General features: G+C 57.5%; 1 protein-coding gene across 1 annotated transcript; it reads right to left on the bottom strand.

The window, feature by feature from the left end:
- Positions 1-281: 281 nt before the first annotated feature.
- Positions 282-18,810, bottom strand: BCKDHA (branched chain keto acid dehydrogenase E1 subunit alpha). The gene is made up of 9 exons (XM_082862202.1): positions 18,694-18,810; positions 10,676-10,855; positions 10,481-10,567; positions 6,626-6,734; positions 4,344-4,505; positions 2,450-2,656; positions 2,186-2,327; positions 1,803-1,974; positions 282-755 (listed from the first exon to the last, which is right to left on the bottom strand). The coding sequence occupies exons 1-9, from the start codon at positions 18,799-18,801 to the stop codon at positions 585-587; spliced, it is 1,338 nt and encodes a 445-aa protein (XP_082718328.1). The 5' UTR covers positions 18,802-18,810; the 3' UTR covers positions 282-584.
- Positions 18,811-19,140: the final 330 nt, after the last annotated feature.

The following is a 19,140-nucleotide window of genomic DNA, read 5'->3' as shown; positions in this document are numbered from 1 at the left end:
CTCTCCCCACCCTTACTGGGCAAGGCCGGCTCCGATGGCCTCTCGGTCACCTTGCTGGACACCAGCTTTGACCCGTTCTATGGGAGACAAGAGGCCATCTCTGGAGGACCCCACCCCCATCCTGTTTGCTGAAGCTGACCTTCCAGCTTGCAAAAGTTTCTGGAGGAAGAAGATAGCTCAACAGCCTTGGCCTTATTTATCTCAACTGGAGAAGCAGGGGTGGTCCCAAACCAGTCATGCTGGCCTCTCCTCCCACATCCCCAACTCCAGGAAACAGAAACCAGAGGTAGCATGAAGCCAAATGCAGAGACAGTTTATTCACTACCTGCTGACCACCTCTCACTCTGAGTAAGTTCCACAGGCTGACCTGCCACGTCCACACCCAGCCCTGAGGGGCTTCCAGTCCTGGAGGTGCCCCTGCCCAGCCCCTGGGAGAAGACCCTGTAACTAAAGGCGAAGAAGGGGCTGACCAAGGCCCCACCAACGTTAACAGCATGGAGAGGCAGGAGCCGCCCCAAGTGCTGCCCTGGCCGCCTCTGCCCTCAGAGGCAGAGCTGGCGTAGGTGGGGATGGGCCACGTAGCCTCACTTCTCGAAGTGGTCCAGGGGGTAGTGCTCCCCATAGGCCTGGAGGTGGCGGGCCAAAGACTCCTGCTGCTTGCGGAGCTGGGTAGGCATCTCCTGATACACATCCGAGAAGAGCAGGCTGGGGCTGGGCTTCAGCTTCCGCTCGGCCTGCTCAAAGGCCTCCATCACCTGGGGGACAAGCGGCAGTGGGCAGGCAGCCGACCTCTCACCCAGGAACCTGCTTCCTACCTGTGGGATTCTGGCGAGGGGTTAACCCCCTGAGCCTCAAGTTCCCACATGGACAATAGAAATAGTGGTGACGGGCTTCCCTGGTGGCACAGTGATTAAGAATCCGCCTGCCAATGCAGGGGACAAGGGTTCGAGGCCTGGTCCGGGAAGATCCCACATGCCGCGGAGCAGCTAAGCCCATGCGCCACGACTACTGAGACTGTGCTCTAGAGCCCGCACGCCACAACTACTGAAGCCCGCGCACCTAGAGCCCCTGCTCCGCAACAAATAGAAGCCACCGCAATGAGAAGCCCGTGCACCGCAACGAAGAGTAGCCCTCGCTCGCTGCAACTAGAGAAAGACCGCACGCAGCAACGAAGACCCAGGGCAGCCCAAAATAAATAAATTTAATAAATTAAAAAGAAAAAAAAATAGTGGTGACAACTGATGTCCCAAATCCCAGCATCTCCATCCTTAGCAGAACCAGGCACTATACTAAGAGTATGGAATCGATTCAGCCTCTCAGCAGCCCTAAGAAGCAGGCAGCTTAGAGGTGAGGAAACCGAGGCACAGAGAAGAGAAGGGACGTGCCCACGATGCCGTGGTCAGGGGCAGAGCCAGGAAGCACATGCTGCCCGACACCAGGGTCTGCCCTGCCCACTGGGCCGCAGTGCTTCTGGTGTCTGATGACCAGGGCCGAGGAGGGCAGTGCACAGACTCTGGCGGACACTTACACCCCATCTGGATCAGACGCAAACCCTCAGACAAGCTCCTGAGGTGGGTACCCCAGTATCCCTCTTCAGAGGCGGAGGAGCTGAGGGCAGAACACGGCTAAGGTGCACGTGTCCTGGCATCATGGCATTAGAGACATCACCAGGGTTATCCCCGAGGCTGCCAATTCAATGGCCCCAACCCCCAGCCTCCCCATCCTTCCAGGGTTCTCCGTGACACACCATCCCGGAACACGACCCCTGGGGTGGTTTGCAACGGAGGGTGGCCCTTCCTCACCTTCTTGCGGGACTGCTTCCTCCAGGCCTTCTCCTGCTCATCGTCCCACCAGCCACAGCTCTGCAGGTAGTGCCTCAGCCGGGAGATGGGGTGGTCCTGCTTATCCCAGTAATTGACCTCATCCACTGAGCGGTACGCTGAGCTGTCGTCGCTGGTGCTGTGGTGCCCGATCCTACCAGCGGGAGGGGGACCCAGGGTCAGGCTGGCGCCCCTCAGGGGAAGGTCAAGAAGGAACGGGGGGACTAGGGGAGAAGGGGGGAAATGGAATAAAGGCCGGAAGGGGCTACACGTTGCAGGGCAGTGGGGTTGTACCGCATGGACGGTGATCCACGTGGGGGAGGTGCTGAGGATGGCAGTGGTCAAGGCTGGGGTGGGGCAGGCACCTGTAGGTCATGGCCTCAATGAGGAAGGGCTGGTTCTCCGCCACGGCCCGCCGCCGGGCCTCCTTGGTGGCGTTGTACACAGCAAACACATCATTGCCATCCACGCGAATGGACAGGATGCCATATCCGGGGCCTCGAGCCGCTGTAGGGACAGGGAGGCAGGTCAGGCCCCAGGGCTCAGGTGAGACAGGAGCAGGGAGTGGGGAGAGAGGGGAGGAAGGAGAGGGCCCAGGCAGAGCGGGGAGCAGCCCCCAGGGCCCGTACCGATGCCATCCCCGCGGTACTGCTCAGAGGTGGGCGTGGAGATGGCATAGCCGTTGTTCCGGCAGAAGAAGATGATGGGGCACTCGAGGGTGGCGGCGAAGTTGAAGCCGGCGTGGGCGTCCCCCTCACTGGCCGCGCCCTCTCCGAAGTAACAGATGATGACCCTGTTGGCGTTGGCCCGCTTGGCCGCGTAGGCTGCCCCCACCGCTGCAGGAGCAGAGACACGCGTCTCCCTGCTCTCATACCCTCCCCCCGTCCACACCCTCGCACCCCAACCCGGGGCTCCGGCCCTCAGGCTAGCTGTTGCCAGGCTCTGAGGGGAAAGAAAACACCTGAGCCGCCCCCCCCCCCAGAAGCTGCCCCGCCCACAGTCTCCTCCCCTCGGCTGACGGCAGCTCCGTCCTTCCATCCTTCCAACTGCTCAGGCCACGAACTTCAGCATCTTTGACCCCTGACTTTCTGTCACGCCCCCATGCCCGCTCGGCCTTCAAAACGGAGCCAGAATCCGACCCCTTCTCCCCATTCCCTAACCTCTCCCTGGTGGTCCCAGCCCCACCTCTGGCCCGAGCAGCCTCCTCCCCAGCCCCCTGCTCCTCCCACCCAAGCTGTTACCCTCAGGGCAGCAGCCGAGCCGGCAGGTGGTTCTGCAGCGGACTCCTCCCCCTCCCCCAGCTCGGGGCCACTCTGAGTCAAAGTGTCTTCAAAAGTCGACAGCCTGAGACCCCACCTGTGCGCACCCCTCCCTCCACACCTGCCCCACTGGCTCCTCCTGGCACCTCGGACACGTCGAGTGGCTCCCTCTCTCACCTTCTGGTCTGTACTGTCACCTGGTGACACCTGTCCCCACCTTCCCCCATCAAGAACCGCTCCCTCTCAGCTTTACTTTTCCCTGTGGGCCTTGTCACCCCTGACACACTCCATGTGTTACTTCATCCTGTTTATTGTCCGTCTCTCCCACCAGTGTCAGCAGCAGGAAGGCTGAGGTTTTTGCTGCCTCTGTTCAAGGCACCTAGAATGGCACCCAGCACACAGCATGGAATCCGTACACTGGCCAACTGAGTGACTTAACTGGTCACCCAAATGGAAGATGAGGGCCAGGCCCCACCTTATGGAAAGCCTACGAAATGGAAATCAGTGAAAATGCTACCTCTTCCCAGAAAGCTGCCCTGTCCGCCTCCCACCTCAGACACAAACCGCTCCTGTTCCCAAACAGAACACACCGGGCGTGCCCAGGGCCCTCTGACATGCCAGGCACTCTAAGCCCTGTACACATCAGTTCACGTGTCTGCCCTGGAGCAGACTGACCCTTGACCGAGTGCAGGCTCCACAGGGTGGGGGGCGGGGGCTGTCCACATCCCTGTCTTTGCACTGTGTGGCCACAGCCCTCCCCCTGGCGGGTCTGCTTCACAAGCAGTCACCTTTAACAGAAGCCACACCAACTGCGCTAAGCATCGTGGACTTGCGGAGTAAGCTTTAGGGGAGTCACTCAGGACAGAGGCAGGACAGGGCCGGGTTGGAGGACCCAGCCTCTGGAGCCACATGGTCCACGATTTGAGTGCCTACTCTTCTTGCTACCGGCCGGGTGACCTTTAGTAAGGAAGCTGGCACATGCTCAGTCCCACGCAGCTGGCTGTGCCGGTGAACGGACACGGGCTGGGCACAAGCGTGAGAAACTGACAGCGTGACTGTGCTCAAACCTGCCGAATGGGGCGAAGACGCCACTAGAGCCCTCCTGCGAGGGTCCCAGACAAGAGGGGTCGTGTAAGTCTAGAGCCCAGGCCAGCGCTAGGACCGTGGCGCCACCAGGAAGCCCCCGGAAGGGATGGAGGAGGCTAGGGCCCAAGTAGGGTAACGACTCAGACTGTGTGTGCGGGCCCGGGGCGTGCATCCTCACCCTGAGGGATCTGCGTGGCCAGTGGAGAGGAGATGGTGACGAAATGGCGCTCCCTGCAGCCATAGTGGACGGGCATCTGGCGCCCCTTGCCCAGGTCGCTCACGTTGCCGTAGCACTGGGCCATGAACAGTTCCAGGGGGTAGTTCCGGTACATGAGCACGCCTGGTGCAGGAGAAGGCAGGGTTACCGTGGCGGGTGGTGTGCGGGACAGGCCAACCCTGTGAGGGCCCCTGGGCCAGGCCCTTCCTGCCCGGGACCCGTTCCGCTGACTGTCCTACAGCAGGGAAGGCGCGTTCGGATGCTCATAGGGACCAGGCGGGTGCAGGAAGCAGGCGGGCAGAGCAGAAAGCACAGGCCTGCCTAAAGCGGAGGCTGCTGTTCAAACCAACTGACCTCTGCCCAGGGAGGCAGGTGGTCCAGCTTTTCAAAAGGAGCAATCCAGCGTGCTTTTTTGGGGGGGGCGCTAGGGGAGAGGAGGGGAAGCTACCTGATTTTTAAGAGTTTCCACTAATTCATCTACTTAAAAAAAAATCATCATATGAACCAAAAAGAAGTATGGGCCGTGCTCACGACCTGTGGACTAGAGAGGAAATATTCAAACCTGCTCATGGCAGTAAAATCCTTTCTTCAAACAAAACCCCGGTGGATGCCCACCTCATCATCAAAGGCGCCACAAGGCCACACCTCTCTGACGCGAGCTTCGCACTAGCTGGCTCACACAGCTGGTGGGGCTGGCGGGGGTCCCTTGCGGCCGCTCCAGTGGGAGGTGGGCAGGGGCCTCCACTCTGCTGTGAGGGGAACCGACACAGGCTCCAAGGTTTCCGGCACTGAGGACAGCTCAGTGAGCGCTGCCGTTCTCAGTGCCCTTGTTCTCCCCACTTCACAGGAGACACAGAGTCACACGGGGAGTAGCGGCCCAGTCAGGACTGGGACAAGCGGGGCCTGCCTTTCCTCCCTGCCCCTCACAGGACTGGGACAAGCGGGGCCTGCCCTTCCTCCCTGCCCCTCACAGGCGCCTCGGCAGCTGTCTGGATGCAGGGCCTTCTGTGACCCTTGGTGCAGGACGGCTCACTCCTGCAGAGGTGGCTGGGGCCCAAACAGCCCCCATGTGCAGAGCCCAGCGGCCGCCCGTAACTCCAGGACCCTCGCTCCAGGCCCTGCATGGAGCCCTCCCCAGGGAGATCCCCTCAGCAGAAACAGTGAGAAGCGCTTAGCAAACGTGGCAGGGGCCTGGCTCGCGGCCCAATGCCCAGGCAAACCTAATGATGCGGAACCACGGACGGTATCACAGGGCATCTGCTCCCCTGGAGCATGTGGGGTGGGGGGGTCTGGTGCAGCTGAGACAGTAGATAGTCTGAGAGCAGACTGGAAGGCTGTGCTGGTCCCGGGAGCGCTCTGGGCAGCCTGCCTGGCCAGGCCACACCTCCCCACTGAAGAGCTGCCCCCAGGTGAGAGGCCTTGCTCACGACACCGCCTCTGACTCCGAGTGCTCACCCCACGCCAGGCCCTGTGCTGAGGGCTTTACGTCATCTGCCCTCTGAAACCCCTCAACAACTGTCTTGGGAGGGTTCACTGTCTCCCACAGTAGATGAGGAAACTGAGGCAAGGAGCAGTTAAGCAACCTGCCCAAGATCGTGCAGCACCTGAGAGGAAGGGTCAGATCTGGCTCCCCTGCTGGGCCCCATACCAACAACTGCTGTGGAACCCCACCCTCAGCTCCCCGGGCTCACTCCTGCACCCCCAGTCTCTCCTTAACACTCATCCGTTTTCTTCATTCCTAGTCGTCGCTCCTTCCATCCTCTCCCTCATTCACTCAGAAGTTAGCCACTCCCAGGCTGGAACACGCCCACCCATCTGCCTCGGCTGTGGCTGCGTGAAGGACACGGCACCTGGGAAGAGGCCAGCTCGGCCTGACCTCACTGCAGGCTCGCGGCAGCCCCACAGCGCAAGGGGATGCCATCCATCATAATCTCTATTTCAAAGGTGAGAAAACTGAGGCTCAGAGAACGGAAGTGACTTGCCCAAAATCGAACAACTGGTCACCAGCAGGGCATGGAATGGTCAGGAGCACAGGCTCTTAACTACAATACTGCCAGGCCTCCGCGGAGGGGAAGCACCCTTAGGCCTCTCTGGCAAGGTGCCGCTCCTAGAAGAGCACATTGGTAACTGATGTGGGCCTCGCCTTCGTAGCAGGAGGGACTGGGCCTGACTAGTCTCGATGGGGACCACAGACCCAGGTCCCTGGCACCTGCTCCACAGGGCCGGGCCACGGGCAGACGTACCTGCCTCCCGGTACTGGCCAAACACCAGGTCCGTGCTGTCCAGGGCTGCTGCACTCCCCACGTGCGTCCCCTCCTCGCCATAGTTGGTCATGTAGAAGGATATCCGGCCCTGGGGGTGGAGGAGGGCCCAGCGGGCAGGTTCAGTTAGACTGGGCAATGCCAGAGAAACATCCGAACACTGACCGACTTCCGACCACTCTGTGGTTCAACAGATGCTTCCTGGAGGCCGGCTCTGGCCCAGGCCGCGCTGGCGTCCCTGCCTTCACAGAGGAACCGCCAGGTTGGTTACAGCCAGGGTGATGGGGCTGCGTGATGGGGGCTGAAGGGGTCCCCGCCCCACTGTGGAGGGGCATCGAGGAGCAATGCCTATGCCGAGCAAAGGTAGGGAGGGTGGAGGTTTCCAGGCAGAGAGAACAAGAAAGGCCATGAGGTCAGAAGGGCTGGGACACAAAGTGGGAGGGGTGGAGAACGACGAGGAGGGAGAGAGAGGCAGGGAACGACGTATGACGTATCCGGACTTTACCCTGAGGACGACGGTAACCCGCCAACAGTTCTCAGGGGAGAGATGTTTTAAAAATGTCTCTCAGGCTACCACGTGGGAATGGATGGAGGAGACAGGAACAGAGTGCCAAGCGCCAGGTGGGAGGGGGCGCGGCCTGGCCTGCTGGTGGCAGGCAGCAGGGAGAGGATGACTGAGAGTCTTGAGAAGCAGAGTGAGCGGTGCAGGGAGCGGCAGCCCCCGATGGTTCGCTACACCGGTGCCCAGGGCAACTACCTTCTCCTGAGCCCCCTTATCCCAGAGCCTGGAAAAATATGTTCCCAGCCTCCCTTACAGTCAGAAGTGGCCACAGGACACAAGTTCTAGGCAGAGAATTAAGCAGAATTCTGCTTTTGCTTTCTTGATAAAAGAGGTCACTGCAGCTGCTGCCGCCCCTTCCCTCCAGGTTTGCCCACAGCCATGAAGCCTGGACCTGTGGCAGCCATCTTGTGAACGTGAGGCAAGAAGCAGGGGCCGAAAGCCAAGTCGCCCACATGGTGAAGCAGAAAAGAAGTCTGGGTTCCTGACGGTGGTGCTGAGCGGCAGAATGGATTTCTAACTAAATACCTCAGGGCAGAGTGAATGAAAGGGGAAAGTGATAGTGAGGGGGTGGGAGGGGACAGGGAATACCAGTAGGTCTCCAGTTTGGGCAAATGGGTGGAGGGCGGTACCGTCACTGAGAAATGGCCTAAGGGCGGAAGAGGAGCAGGTCTGGAAGGAAGGTGCTGAGCTCAAGCCTGGATGGGCTGAATTTGGTGAGGGACACCCAGGGTGAGAAGCCAAGCAGATCGGGGGCTAAGAGGTGAAGTCTGGCTGGAGATCCGGGAGGCCTGGCACAGAGATGGAGGTAAGCAGGACTATATGTAAGGTAAAAATGGAGCCAACCGGGTCAGCAGCTGCAGGACGCCCTGTGCCCAGGCCTCATGTGTTCCGCAGGGGCCTCCTGTCGCGGGGGGGAACCACAGATGAACACCACTTTCTTCCAAGTGGGGAGCCAACTGAAAGCAATGAGTGGGGCGGATGCTGGGTGCTGAGGGCCTGGCAGGGCTGCCGAGGTTGGTGTGGGGAGGAGCCTGAGAGGGGGGCCCCCTGAGGAAGCAGGACCTGGGCTAGGGGCAGAGGTCCCTGGTTGCCTACCCAGTATCAGATCCCTCTTCCTCTTTTCTAGCAGATCTCATTCCACCACAGACAGCACCTGCCCAGACTAAAAGAGTACTTTCCCAGTCTCCCTTGCAGCTGGGAGTGACCGATGAAACGTGTGATGTTTTTTGGTGGGACTGCCTGGAAAGTTCTATAAATGTGGGTGTGGGGAGACAGCTGGGCGGTGCCACGTTTGACCTTCCACCTTCCTTCTGCCTCCTGCCTGGAGCGAGGCGTGACGGAGGGGGCTCCAGCAGCCATTTGGTTTATGAGGGGCCCTGGAGGCTAGAAGCCAGTGCTGGGTATCCAGGGACATTGTGGTACCACCACACCAGCCCCGACCACCTGTTTTCACATTTCTTTCATGCAAAAGAAAAAACCTATTAATCTGTTTAAACTACTGCTTTTATTTCTGTTTGGATGGGGGCTGCTGGGATAACCCTAGCTAAGGGAGGCTGAAACCTGAGGGCTGAGCTGATCTTACTGAGGGTTCCCTGTGTCAGCCAACGGGCGAGGGGCTTTACATGCCGGGTCTCACAGAATTCCCACCCCCACCTGGTCGGGTGGGGTGGGGTGGGTTCTGTCATTATTTCTATGTTTTAATACACTAAAGAAACCGAGGCAAAGACAAGAAAAATCACCTGCCTAAAGTCACGTTTCTGACTGGACCCACGTCTGCCAGGTTCCAAAGCCCCCGTCTGCGCAGACAACCCAGGGGTCAGGAAGGAGCCCGGCCATGTGAGAGAGGGTGGGAGGGGTGGCCTGGCACTGAGGCCATGCAGAGGGGAGCAGATGGCCCAGGCCACAGTGAATGGGAGACGGGGTGGACAGGAAGGGCAGGTCTTGATCCTGTGGACGGTAGGAGCCAAGGGAAGTTTCTGGGCAGATGGAGAACCCACACGTAGTGCTCCTGTGAGCAAGAGAACCAGGGAGCTGGCTGCCCGCCTGACCTGCTCGGAACTGTCCTCAGTGGGCCTTGTGCTTCCAGTGCACAGTGGGGTCACAGTGGGGTCACCTGGGGGCCTGATACAAGTGCAGACTGCCAAGCCCATCCCCACTCCTGAGGACGAGCCTGCCCAGCATTCTTCCCACTTTCCTAACAGGAACCCCATGCTCCTGCTCTCCGTCTCCGCAGCCTGGGAGGGACGGACTCCAGGCCTCTGCGCCCTTGGTTCCTGGGGATGGGCACGTGGCCGCGGCTTGGCCGGTCAATCACATGGGCTGGCTCAAGGGGGGGTCTGCGACCAAAGCCTGGCCAATAAGCATCAGCTCTGGGCCTTTTCCTGGAACATTAGGGACCAGACATTCTCTTTCCACTGCTAAACAGAAAGGATAATAATTGCAAGACTGGTATCCACGACAAATGCCAGTTTCACTGTTCCTAAGGCCACTACACAGGCCACCATCAATCCTCACAGCAACCCCATAAAGTAGCTAGAGACGAGAAAACTGAAGCACTGAACGGCTAAGCAACTTTCCCAGGGCCACAAAGCTAGAGAGTGACAGAATGTGGACTCGAACTGCAGTCTAGCTCCACAGCCCGTACCCTGAACCCTTTCTCTGCCACCTCTCCGTGAATCTGGAGCTTCCAGAGACCACCGCAGCTTGAGAATGAAGGAAGCCAAGGCAAAGGAGAGCCGAAAAGACGCTCAGAGAGAGAAACACGTCTGAAAACATGTCTTGAGCCCGCGGGGTCCAGCTGTGCCTGAAACAGGGCCTTATGGGCCTGCAGTTAGCCGAGTCGCCCAGTTCCCTCTTTGCTGGCGCTGCTGTGACTGGGTCTCTGTCAGCTGATGCTCACACAGCTGAGCGCCCACCACAGCACGGTGGGCACGGGCACTCCCGGAAGCACCGAGAGCCACGCCGCTTCTCAGGACTGTGAGCGCCTGACAGGACGGGGAGTCCAGTCTTCTGCTGCCTGCCCTCTCCCAGCACAGCTAGGCCCCCAGCCCGGCGTACAGCAGGCTTTCCGTGATCTGGTCCACCCTTCTGCCCTTGGGCAGGACCCTCCCACCCTCTTCCTCCAGAGCCCCAGCAGAACCCCAAGAACTCTAAGGACCTCAAGACAAGGATCTCCATTGCACTCCCTCCTCCTTGCGAGCTGTCTTTTGGCCCAAACACAGGTAGGGGGACCTCAGGTGGCCCCACGCCCCTCTCCCCAGCCCGTGCCCATGCACCTGTCTCTGGGACTCATAGAGGATGCGGTCCATGGTGTTGAGCAGCGTCATGGTCTTGTAGAACTTGAGCACCTTCTCCTGGGGCAGCTGCAGATGGAGGCACAGACATATGTGGGCCAGTTGGGACCAGAGGGGAGGAGACGGGCAAGGGGCCTGGGCATGGAGGCACGGGGTCGGGGGGAAGCGGCCTCTCACGTGGGGATCCTCGCTGGGGTTGATGATCTGGCCCTGCCGGTCCATGACGCGGTAGATGGGGATCCCAGAGATGACATTGGGCTGGATGAACTCGAGCTTGTCTATAAACTCCGCCGAGGCCCCTGGGAACTGGGGCTTGTCATCCAGGGACGAGAAGTGCTGCTGCTGCCTCTGGGGATGCTGCAGAGAGAAGGCAGGGGAGAGGGGGGAGCAGACACCCATGTCAGGAGCAGCAGAGGCTCTGCAGGCTCAACCCCGCAGCGGCAGGCAGCACGGCCTGGTGATTAAGCCACCACAGCCGCGGTGGGCTCTGGGGCCTGATGCACAGGGTCTGAATCCCGGCTCGGCCACCTTCCCAACGTGTCACACGTTGGGCAAGTTCCTACAACTGCTTCGTGTCTCAGCGCTCAGCTGTAAAATTGGGGTGAAAAATCATAATATCTATCACACAGGGTCGCTGTAAAGGTTAAATAATCTAATAAACTGGCAGGCAGCTCAAGAACCAGTAGCTATTATTATCAGACGCCCAAACTCCTCACCCTGGCATTCAAGGCCTCCCCAGGGCTGACCACCGCTACCCCGTCCTCTCCATCTCCCACGGCTACCACAGACACACACACACCGCTGCACAGCGACCTCCAGTCAGCCAGAAGGGCTCTTTACTGACCCCTCTACCCACAAGGCGGCCACCCAGCTTAGAGCTTATGTCTGTGAGCCCTTAAGAGTCAGCCTGCCAAGTTCAAATCCCCTGCTGAGTGACCATGGGAACGGGACTTCCCCTCTTCAAGTCTCCCCTTTCTCAACCTGTAAAATGGAGAACACCACATGGAAACACTGCGCGGCTAAAACAAGATCACGTGTATAGAACGGCGAGCAGAGTGCTTGCATGTATAGTAAAGGCTCAGAAAGATGCCGACCATCGTTTCTCCCACCGCATCTCTTGCTCTCGTCTCTGTACCAGAAGCCGCTTTCCCCACCACCTGGCAAACTGCTCCACACACTTTACCACCCTCTCCACTGCAGTTCAGGAGCCCAGACTGACTCATTCAACAAATATCTGAGCACCTGCTCCGTTCCACGGCCTGTGCTGGGTTCCGGGGACCTAAGAGAGGCAAGACACCTGTCCCTGCCGCCCAGCAAGGAAGACAGAGGTTCAACAAGTAACGCTGAGCGGATGAGGGTGATGCGTATTCTCCCAGGAGAAGCCATGGGGTGAGAGCAGAGTGGAAAGAGGGTAAGGTTCCCCTGAGAAAGTGATATGAGAGCTGGGACCTGAAGGATATCTAGGGGTCAGGGACAGAGCATTTGAAGCTGGGGTAACGGGACACACAAAAGGCAAACAGTGAGCAATGGCATGTCCCTTCTGGACCTGGGAAGGAGTCCCGTGGGAAGCATCACCCCCCCACCCCCCGCTGAGAGGAGGCCTGTTGGGGAAAGCCCGGGAGAAGCCTACACATGCACCAAGAGGGGAACCAATTCCATTTCTCAGCACTTGAGCTAGAACGCCCTGAACTAGGCTGAGCACTGCAACAGTGCCCCTGCAGTAAGCCTTTGCCGGGCACCAGGCTGAGGTCCGCGTGCAGAACCCTCACTGAGTCCTCAGAGCACATCCATGAGGCAGAGTATGTACTGCTGCCCTTCAGACGAGGAAGCCCAGGTTCAGGCAGGTAACATAACCGCCCTGCACCAGGCCCCAGGGCTAAAACAGGTAAGTCAGGACTGGGCTTCCAACCTGGGCAGGGCTGACACCCAGACCCCTAAACCCAGGCCCCGAACCCCAGCTGCCACTGCTGGCCCACTTTGCACCCATCTGCATCTTTACTTTCCACCGGTCGCCAGGTTCCTCTCAGCTCAGTAACTGTGGCTTCACTTCCAATAGGTGCTAAAGAAGAATGTCTGGGCTTGTCGTGAGCTGGATCTCACACATGGGTGCTCAAATGTGTTCCCCGCCCTCCCTCCTTTAATTGCAGCAAAGAGCCCTTCCCGGGTTCCAGCAGGGGGATGTGAACCTGTGTGCGTTTATCTGCATTTGTGATTGTGAGGATATAAAGGAAATTATACTCCCGACGGCAGGGCGGGCCCAGGCCTGACAACAGCACGGCAGCGGCCCAACTCTTGCAGACCGTGCTTCCGCCTTCTGAGCGCTCACACGGCCGGACCCTTCCATTCACCTGGAGGATCCATTCCTCTCATGTGTATCTCCCACACACATCACAAGCTCCAGGGAGGCAAGAAGCATGTCCACATTGGTTTACAGAGCACACACTTCAACAGCCAATTACTGACCGAATGGATGAACGAGCGGTTAAGTTCACTGGCTTAGTTAGAATCAGACTGACCTGGATGACCTGGGTTCCAATTTCTCAGCTCACTGCACAGCCCTCTGCAAAACACCGTGTCTCTGAATGTCCTTATCTGCGAAAAGGCTGCAGAGGGCTGCTGCAGAAAGTTCCTAAGGCACACAAAGGGTTCAGCAAAGGCACGGGACACGTTACGTGCTCAAAAATTGGTAAAAGAGGAAAAAAAACAAAATCTAGGGTCAGGAAATGGGAAAAAGGAAACTGACTGGCACCCTGGGAAGATGGGGAAAAGAGGAGCTGGGGAGAAGGGCTGACTGCATCTCAAGACTGTATTGTAATTCCAGACCGAGGCCCCAGCGGACACTCCAGAGAGAGGCTGAGACACGGGAGATGCCATCTGGGGAGGGGCTCTAGGACGGGAGGCCAGGGGCCAGGAGGACAGGGTCATGGGGCTCCGAACAAACCCTGGTGTCAGGGCAGGACTGTCTGCCTCCAGAGGCTGGAGAGCTACAGTCAGGGTACACTGATGCCCCCTGTACCCTGGAGATGGGCTTTGGCCGTGCCCACTCTTCCTGGGCCTGTAGAGATGAATGTGGTACCTAGCCCACGGTTACTGTGTTGATTCCTTGAGCTACCAAAGGGATCGGCGCAGTGCCTGGCCCCGAGGAAACGCTCCACAATGGGAGTGGGTGGCAAAATGCCTGCAGAGGGAATATGTGTCTCCGCCCATTCTCCCTTCCTTTTGGTGGGGGAGTGGGTTTGTCCTGGTGGCAGTGACCTACAACGGCAGAAGCTGCACAGATTTACACAAAGCCTTGAAGCCACGCTCTCTCCTACCACACAGGACACAGACGCCTGTTCTGGAAGGCCAAGGTCTGCCCCACACGTACTGGGGTGGCCCCTCCTCGAGCCACTCCCTACGGGGCCACAGTTAAGGGCAGGGACTCTGAGCTGACTGCTGCCTTCGGGAGTGTAAGTACAGCTCCCGGAGCAGCAGTTTCCTCATGTGTAAACCAAGGGCGGTATGAGCATCTATCTCACAGATGGTCCTGATTTTTTTTTTTTACAGTGCTTGTTTTTTTTTTAAATTTATTTATTTTTGGCTGCATTTATTTATTTATTTATTTATTTATTTATTTCGTTGCTGTGCGTGGTCTTTCTCTAGTTGCGGCCAACAGGGGCCACTCGTTGTGGTGCGCAGGCTTCTCATTGCGGTGGCTTCTCTTGTGGAGCACGGGCTCTAGGCGCGCAGGCTTCAGTAGTTGTGGCACGTGGTCTCAGTAGTTGTGGCTTGCGGGCTCTAGAGTGCAGGCTCAGTAGTTGTGGCACACGGGCTTAGTTGCTCCACGGCATGTGGGATCTTCCCGGACCAGGGCTCGAACCCACGTCCCCTGCATTGGCAGGTGGATTCTCAACCACTGGGCTGCCAGGGAAGCCCGGTCCTGAGGATTTAAAGAGCCCCTGGGTGTACAGTGCTCAGCCCAGTGCCTGACACGTAACAAACACTCGATAACTATGACTAGCTAACAAGTGTACTTGATGACTGTAGCGGTCAAACAAGTCATCATTGAATATTTGCTCCAAGTCAGGTCCTGAACTGAGGGCTGGGGACAACGGGGAGAGACGGATGACAGACACTGAACACACAAGTCATAGTCAGGAGGGGCGATGTCGGAGGAGGCAGGATTGCAGAGAGGTTAGTTAACACACAGGCAGGGTAGGATGAGGGCTGGAGAGCCAAGCGGCCTGTGCTTGAATCCTGGCTCTGTCCCTTTCCAGCCACGTCACCTTGGGTAGGAGACTGTCTCCCTGAACCTGCGTCCCCTTGTGGAAATAAGAGTTTCTATTTCACTGGCTGGTGGTGAGGCGGGTATAAAGCACCCGCTGTAGCTCGAAGAGGAAGACTTTCACTAGCTGCATCACATGCAGCAGGAGGAAAAGCTTCCTGGAGAAGGCGGAGCGAAGCCGAGGCCTGAGGGACGAGCAGGGGTGAGCCAGGCAGAGGGTGGGGGGAGAACACGTCAGTCCTCGGGAAGGACAAAGGCTCTGAGGCAAGAGGAGAGATCCTGGCACCCTGGAGACCACCTGGCTGTAGCACGTTAACCACAGCAGTTAACTACGTGCCTCGGCGCCACACCAGGCACCTGCTGTATGGTGCCTGTGACTCACTGAACCTGCACGGCACCCAGGTGAAGCAGGCGCCATGACCACACCTCCGTACCACACAGGTGGCCCCGAGGCTCAGAGGGGTTAGGTGACTTGGCCGTGACCCAGGGAGATGATGCGCAGCGGTGTCAGCATCTGAAGCCAGGCAGCCTGCCCACTACAGGGCAGCTGGAGAGAAGAGCGGGGTCCAGCCCGGGAAGGCTGTGTGGATGGTGCCAGGTAACCGAGTCCTCGGAAGCTAGGACAGCTGAGGCCAGCCGAGCCTGCTCTCTCTCTGGAGTCTGAGGCACTCTGCCTCAAAGAGTGCAAAGCTGACTCTGGCTTTACTTCCAGCTCAGGAACGTCAGTGACCTCATCAGCGGCCTCCCCTTCCAGGGGGATCCGGCTGGGGAGGCCAGGGAAGTGTGGAGATGCGTCAGGCTTTCCCTGGCCTCAGGGACCCGGCGGCTTTAGCAGCACTAAGCTCCCCAGCCACTGAAGATGGGAAGCATCCTTTCCCTGCATCAGTCAAGGCCACGACAGATTCACTGTTCCTGGGGGAAAGCAGCCGCCGCCATTTCTTGAGCCCTTACCGAGCACATGGATGTACGTGTGAGTGCTTCCTAAGAGCTGCTTCCTTTCACCCTCAGCGTATCTCTCTGAGGGAGGTACTGCTATTGTCCCTGTTTTACACATTGAGACCGGTCATGGGGTCAGGAAAGCTTCTCTGAGGAAGTGAACTCTCAGCCTGACACCTGAAGGACCATATCCCTACAAAGGCCTCCAGGTGGAAGGAGCTCATCCAAGGAAAGGGGAAAACGGCCAGTGGGGCTGAAGGGCAGTGAAGGGAGGGCATGATGGGGGCTGAGGTCGGCTCTTCCCACCAGCCCCAGGCAGAGTCTGATGATACACACCATGTCTGGACTAAGCAGGATGTTGCAAGACCTGAACCAAAGCCCTACCCCTTCTCCTCCTGGCAGCCTGGTACTGTGGAAAGAGACTAGGCTTTGGAGTCCGGAGCTCCAAGTTCAGACCTCACCTCTCTGAGCTTCAGTCTCCTCCCCTGTAATAGAAGAAAACTACCAGTACATACCTTGCAGTATGGCAATATTAAATACAATAATGAAAAAAATAAAAAAATACAATAATGGTGTCAGTTGGCACTATAAATGATAAAGTGCTTCATTAAGACTAGCCAAGGACTTCCCTGGTGGCGCAGTGGTTAAGAATCCGCCTGCCAATGCAGAGGACACGGGTTCGAGCCCTGGTCCGGGAAGATCCCACATGCCGTGGAGCAACTAAGCCTGTGCGCCACAACTACTGAGCCCGCGTGCCACAACTACTGAGCCCACGAGCCACAACTACTGAAGCCTGTGAGCCTAGAGCCCTGCTCCGCAACAAGAGAAGCCACGACAATAAGAAGCCCGTGCACCGCAATAAAGAGTAGCCCCCCGCTCAATGCAATTAGAAAAAGCCCAACGTAGCCATAAATAAACAAATAAATTTATTTAAAAAAATTAAATGAGAACTTCAATTCCTCTGTCACGCTACGCCACATTTCCGGTGCTCAGCAGCCACGTGTGGCTAGTGGCTACTGTACTGGACAACATAGATTTAGAACACTCCTATCATTACAAAAAGTCCTATTGACCAGATCAGGCTCAAAATCTTTGACTAAATGCTACTACTCCTTCCCTCCCCTCAAAAAAAAAAAAATTTCCTTTTTAAATCTTAAGAAAAAAGAAGTGAGGGGCTTCTCTGGTGGCGCAGTGGTTGAGAGTCCACCTGCCGATGCAGGGGACATGGGTTCGTGTCCCGGTCCGGGAAGATCCCACATGCTGCGGAGCGGCTGGGCCCGTGAGCCATGGCCACTGAGCCTGCGCGTCCGGAGCCTGTGTTCCACAACGGGAGAGGCCACAACAGTGAGAGACACGCGTACAACAACAACAACAAAAAAATTATAAAAACTTAGAGACTCTGAAAGACCTCCTGCTCCCAACCCAACCCGCCAAAAAAAAAAAAAAAAAAAAAAGGAGAAGTAAGGTGAAGGGCAGCAAGGAGACTGAGCCAGGAAGGAAGCCGATTTAATCAGTCATGAATGACCCTTCCCTACTCCTGCCCCAGTCCAGCCCACCCCCACCGCGCAGGCCCAACCAATGGGCTCTAGGGAGCTCAGCTGTGGGGAATCTGACTGCTCAAAAACAAAACAAAACAAAACTGACCGAGAACAGCCCAAAGGCAGGGACTCTCCCACCTCCATCTTGCTCCAGCAGCCCTTGGGAAATTACCTGCTTCAACTCCCTTCCCAGGTGTCCCCACACCTCACTCCCAGCCCATCTTCTTGCCCCCATTTCTCTCCCTAGCTAGAGCTTCTTCCCACAGATTCTATCTTCCCTTCCCAATGGTTTGGGCATCAGACAGTCAGGCCCAACCCCACAAGATCTTGATAGATTTCCCGCCAAGGCCCTCACCAATCCAGACCCTCCCAAGGTCACCTCCTTTCTTCTTCCCCCATCTCCGAGGCCAGTTTCTGTCCCTTCCCTCCACCCTCACTTTCAACAGCGGCCAACATTCTGATTGCACTCGTCATATACCAGGTCCTGTTCTTAGCACTTTACACATTTAAGTTACACAACCCTAAGATGGGGCCATTGTTAGCATTTTACAGAGGGGGAAATTAGGTCCAGAGAGGAGCAGTCCCTTGCCCAAAGCTACCAAGCTGGAAAGTGGCAGATTAGGGACATGGTGCCACATGGTCTAGCTCCTGAGCCCATCTTCTTAACCACGACTCACTTATGTGCGAAATCTTAGTTCACTGCTTTTCTCAGCCCCCGGCCTCTCTCCTAAAAAGCGGCTTCTAACTAGATTTCTGCTGTGTGAGCTAGCAATTAGCAGCATCAACCTAACACTTTTGACAAGAAACAAGGCATTTCTCAAGTGTTTCTAAGAAATGTGGGCTAAGTGCTCTGTCTGGACCTCTCTCCCCCCGCCCCCGCTCCCACTCCCTCATTAATTCAACAAATATTTATTGATCATCTTCTCCGTACAGTCATCAAAACCGACAAGGCATTCTATCGGGGGCACAGGATCAAACGACTTTTTTACGCAATTCACTTTAAAATCAGAGTTGGAGCAAAGGGCACCATAAAAGTCCCTGATGGGAAACCTGATCTCTCTTTTCTCCTCCCTGAAGGGGGGGAGTCTTTACCGAGAAGAAAGTCTGTCCCTTACAAAGGCAGTTTTCTCCAACCACTGAGAGGAAAGGTCACACCTCCCCCGCCCGCGTCCTCCAAGCGGCCTCCCCTGGGGAACGGCGGCAACTAACAAGAAGCTCCCTCGCTCTCTCCAAGTTGTCTCTCTCCTTCAGGGTTACAAAGGAGCTGCCTGGCTTTTCTCCTCCTAAGGAACTGGAAGTTCTTCCCTTGGGTGTCCTCTCCAAGTGGTTCTCCCAGCCCTTGTCCCTTCTGTTAAAAGCCCTTCCTCCACTCCGTAGAGGAACCCCCACACTCTGAAGACAGCGTAAACATCCCTATACCTCCTTGGAGAAAACTCCCCGTTGTCCCAGATACTCACTGATCTAGCCAGCCCACGAGCCCCTGGCCGCCGCAGGAGGAGAAGGCCAACCCGGCCCAAGCCTCGACTTGATCCCCAGACCCTCGCCGCGGCAGCCGCCACCGCCATCTTTGTTAACAGTCCCTCGCCGATCCGCCCCTCCACGGCGAGCTTGGGGCTGCCACTTAATAAGCCTGACGCAAATGCCAGCATCACCCTGTCAAGAAACCACCTGCTACTAGTCCTGCGGTCTCTAGGGCACATATGCAGATGGATAAAACAATCTAGCTTCCCCAAAATTACTCTGACCGCCTCATCGCCGTTGTTCCTGTAACAGGCAAAGAAGAGGGCAACCTGAGCAGAGCCTCAGGGTTTCAGGGCCCGGGGACCTCGGGTAGGACCAAGGCCCTCCCTCTCTTCGCTTCTGTCCAATGGCTTTCCTGGACTTTCGAGGCGGGAGTGGGAGGG

The sequence above is a fragment of the Leucopleurus acutus genome, assembly GCF_964270905.1.
Source record: "Leucopleurus acutus genome assembly, chromosome: 20".
In the NCBI taxonomy this organism is placed as follows: domain Eukaryota; kingdom Metazoa; phylum Chordata; class Mammalia; order Artiodactyla; family Delphinidae; genus Leucopleurus; species Leucopleurus acutus.
This window is presented reverse-complemented; position numbering and strand designations above follow the sequence as displayed.